Source organism: Pinus tabuliformis, chromosome 5_1, assembly GCF_031772625.1.
Source record: "Pinus tabuliformis cultivar Carrire ecotype Pingquan chromosome 5_1, CPIR1, whole genome shotgun sequence".
In the NCBI taxonomy this organism is placed as follows: domain Eukaryota; kingdom Viridiplantae; phylum Streptophyta; class Pinopsida; order Pinales; family Pinaceae; genus Pinus; species Pinus tabuliformis.
The window spans coordinates 180,979,244-180,983,878 of record NC_142305.1 but is presented as its reverse complement, the minus strand read 5'-3'; the positions used below and the strand labels follow the sequence as shown (position 1 = coordinate 180,983,878).

At 37.1% G+C, this 4,635-nt stretch overlaps 1 protein-coding gene across 1 annotated transcript; it reads right to left on the bottom strand.

The window, feature by feature from the left end:
• Positions 1-2,283: 2,283 nt before the first annotated feature.
• LOC149164016 (uncharacterized) lies at positions 2,284-3,786 on the bottom strand. The gene is made up of 2 exons (XM_089431925.1): positions 3,449-3,786; positions 2,284-3,346 (listed from the first exon to the last, which is right to left on the bottom strand). Exons 1-2 carry the CDS (start codon positions 3,460-3,462, stop codon positions 2,542-2,544), a joined length of 819 nt encoding a protein of 272 aa, XP_089288051.1. The 5' UTR covers positions 3,463-3,786; the 3' UTR covers positions 2,284-2,541.
• Between the last annotated feature and the right edge of the window lie 849 nt (positions 3,787-4,635).

Below are 4,635 nucleotides of genomic sequence, written 5' to 3'. Positions count from 1 at the left end.
GACTGTGAAATCCTTATAGAAGGGTGGTGTTGGTCATTGAGTTCTGACACGCACCTAAATATCTTGGTTGATGGTTAGTGTTGTCACTCACTGCATTGTGGGTTGCCTAAGAGCAGTGAACTCTGGAGCCACTTTCCCAAGCCATAGAAGATCTTAAAGCTTGATCAGACACCTTCAGTGCTAAATGCTCAGAAAAAAAAATTCCAATGGTATATAGAAGTCCAAAAAATAACTCATGAATTAGAAGTTAGAGCCTCTTGAAGATTGCCTTGGAAAGCCTTGAAAATCTAGAAAATGGTTGAGTATGAGGGAAATCCCACATCCCGCAAATTGGATGTCACAGCAATCCCATAGACACAGAAAACTCCAAAATTTGCAAGGGGCGATCTTGCGATATAATGTGAAATCAATGGAGGAGCACCAAAGAAAGTTAACAAAGGAAAGCCTGAAAAAACCAAGGTGGGTGACCCTCTCTTTCTCCTCCACGTGGCGCAATCTCGCAATCCCACATCCCGACGACCCCATAGGCCCGCAACTAGGCATATCAACAAATCAACAGGTTCTAAACTTAAAAGACTTTGTGGGGAGCGATTCTACGGAGCCATCTCGCATCCCAAAATATCAATGGATTGGCGGGGTTTTCATTCCAAGATTCATTCCAAGACCATGCAAGGGTCGATTCTGCAGTATAGTGTAAAAGTTCCAAGAAAAGCTGAAATTCATTAACAAAAGAAATGCCTACCTAACCATGGCAGACAGCCCCCTTTATCTCTCCTCCACATGGCAGTACAAAAAGTGACGTGGTCATATAGGAGACACGTGTCACTCAATTTCAAAGTTTTCATGGGTGAAATGGGGCAATTCTCGAGTGCCACGTGTCACCACTCACTAGGTGACACATCATAGTGATGACGTCACCTTGCAAATCAACGATCACAGCTAATAAGAGGAAACGTTGAAGGTAAAAGGCCATTAAATGCGGATATGTGAGATTTTAAAATACAAAGGAAAAGGCTCCCAAAAGAGGCCTTAGCGCCTAAGGGCTAAGCCCCTGGTTCCTAGCCCTGATCAAACGACGAAAGCCACATGAGGGGTTATAATAAAAGGGGCTAGTATGTGTTCTCTTTGTCAAACGCAAATAAATTATCTTCAAGTTGGTTTCCTCAATATACTCATGTCGACCTAAAACAGAGACAAACCTCTTCACAAAGTCATGTCAGCTTATTTATTGTGGGAAACTACTACAAATACAAGTGTGAGAACATGGCCCCAACTTTATATCCACTTACTAATAGATTTAAAACCACACAAGATCACATTAAGAATCCCCCATTATATTCAAAAGATAAATCATTGTAGTGAATGCTAATCTTTTCACATTGCATATCCATTCACATTAAGAATCCCCCATTATGTTCAAAAGATAAATTATTGTATTGGATACTTATCTTTTCACATTGAATATCCATTCACATTATAAACTATATTTTCATGCTCTAGCAATATTTGTCAACAACTACTACTCTAACGATAGATTATTTTTTACTCTCTTAAATATGATCATTAATTTACTACCATAAATCACTTAAGAAGTTAGACAAAATTACACCATTTCATGCATCTGAAAGAAAGATCTTATACCGGTACAAAATTGATATCAAAAAGGCATATTATACATTATAACGACAAAATCAAGTAGAAATCAATTAATTGTGAAAATCAAGTAGAAATCAAATTTATAGACATGCTTAAAAGAGATAATCGTGAAAATTCTCGATGAGATATAGAATAACTAAAAATATTAAAATGAAAAAGCAATAATATAAATTTATAAGGAAAAAATAATTATTAAAATCTGATTACCAAAATACAAATGAGCAATATAACACATCTGTGTAAAAAATATAAAAATCACATACAGATTTCCTAATACCCATCCATCATAAAATATCAACCATATTTCCTCATATCCACCCATCATAAAATATCAACCAGCTAATAATATTTTAGCACCCTTTTTCAAAATAAAAAATAGAAAAAGTTTCTCTACAACTACAGACTTGAAAGATGCTCTTCATCCAATTTCTAAAATGATTTATAAGGATTAAAACTACCATATCTTTAATTTAAAGTTTTTAAATTAAGTAATTTAAATTTATTATTATGTATTAATGAAATATTTCCAAATATAACATAAGAGTTACTTTTATAAATAAAAAGAAATACTTAAACCAAACCCAGAAAGGGAAAAAGCCCTTCAATAAGACCTCCAAACAGACACCATAACATAAAGTCATCAGACACCATAAAATAAAGTGATTGTTGCCTTTGTCAAGGTAATCCTAAAATCATGGTTGGCGTTTCCATGGAAATCATGGTTGCCTTTTCCATGGAAATGCACTAACATATAATAAATCAGTTAAACACCATATGCCCAGGGGCATCGGTTACCAAATTATGACAAACAGTTAAGAAATACAAGAAAAAGCCTCTGCCAATAACAAAAAATCAAACAACTCTCAGTAATTTTGTCACAGGGATTTAATCGCTGGATTTGCATGCTACAAGAGCCTTATCATCCAGTGTCGAGACAAACAACTCCACATACCTGCTCCCAATCTTCATCCTGTCTTTGCTCATGGCGGCCTTGGAATCCTCTGTACTCTCAAACTCAACAAAGGCATCCCCTGTTGCCTTCCCATCAGAGCGATACACAATATGAACACTCTCCTCAGAAACATTATAATCGCCGAAGAAATCAATAATGTCTTTCTTTGAGGCAGAAAATGGGAGGCCCCTCAGCTTCAATACACCTGTGTGCTCAACATCATCTTTATCATTATTCAGATCCTCCTGGTGCTGAGAGTTGTCATTATTATTACCCTTAAGCGAAGCAACGCTGCTCTGTTCTCGACGACGGTTGCCGTGGTCCTCGGAACTGACTTCTTCAGCAACAGCCCTATAGTAGTCCAATTTCTGGGCACGGAATACCTCAACGTAGCGGTGCCCTATGTTCTGCCGGTCTTTCCGTAGCGCGAGGTCGGCCTGTAAGGGCAGGCCGAAGACCACGAAGGCGTCGCCAGAGAAGCGGCCCTGTTTCTTCACAAACAAAATATCTACGATGTCGAGCCCGACAAAGAAGTCGCTTATGTCGATTTCCCCGCAGTTAAACGGGAGCCCGCGGAGGCGCACCACCGGGAAGGGGCCGCCCGTTCCGCGCCCGGTGCTCCCATATCGTTGTCCCTGCAAGTAACCGCCGTAAGGAGAATGCGGTGGGTATTCCGACTGCACTCGCTGCCTCTTATACGATCCCTCATTGTATCCATCTGAGTAGCCACCGGCTCCCCTGAAAGTAAATTTACAGCACAAATAAGAACCCAAGAATTCAGGGGAAAAGAATAAAAAATAAAACCCTAAGAAAAAGTGGCCGATAAAACCCCAATCTTACCTTCTGGGGAACATTTTTCTTTCCCGAGATTCGAACCTGCGCTCCTCTGCAAACCCTTCGATTAAAGGCTGGGATTTAACCGTATTTATTCTCTTTAGAAAAGCGAAGCTCTGTCCAAGTAGGGTAGAAGATAAAAAGTTGTTACGAACAGGGAGCTCCGGCTCCTTACTTCTGGCGCTCTGTTATGATCGATCGTTAGGGCTTCCCCTGCTATTCTTATATTTTCTCGCCTGGTGACTAACCAGTTTTCAAACCCCAACCCGTCGGTTACTACTGAGAGTCAGAGAATATAACCAATTTCGTCCCACAATAAATGTTTTAAAAGAAATTGACATGATAGTTTCGGATCAAGTAAGTGAAATATATACAAAATAACACATGACATTTTGACGATAATTGTTCGGTGTCGGCTTAGTAAATTATTATTTCGTTACTTACACAATTTTATATAAAATGGGTTTGTTTCATGCTTTTTCTAAAATTAAAAAATTATCATATAATTAGAATTTTATATTATATATAAATAAATAATATAGTTTAATATTAAGAATTATATCGAATTTGAGTTAGTTTAATAATGAAAATTATGAGTCTCATAATTTTGTATAAAATGGGTTTTTTTCAACGCAAATTCATAAATTAAAAATTATATATATTTAAATAGATTTTTTAATTATTTATAAATATAAATTTTAGTTTAATATTAATAATTATATAGAGTTTGACTTAGGTCAATAATAAAAAATTAGGAGTTTTGCTTTGAGATATTAATAATTTGTGACTTAGTAAATGTTAAGGTATTTTCAAGTATGCTAAAGTTGTTAATTTTTGTACGAATTGAACTCTATTAAGGAAGAGAATAAAAATGCAGCCTAAGTGCACTTGTAATCTAAATGGGATGGTAATTCATCAATTCAAACAGTCTATGGTCAAAAGTGGTCACCAGTAAATATATTAGCTTGTTTCATATTGAGGAGTGGATCAGAATGCCCAGATGGAACAGGTTGGATGTCTCTACGATTTAGCAAGCTATCTTAAAGTTCTTTGATTATATCAGAGTTGGATTGGCGTGGAGAGTAGGATCTGGTGAGAGGGTTCGTATTGGCTTAGATGTGTGGTCAGGAAGTGGTAATGCACACATCCTCCCCCCAAATCTAATACAATTCCTTGAGGCATCCAGAATAAGG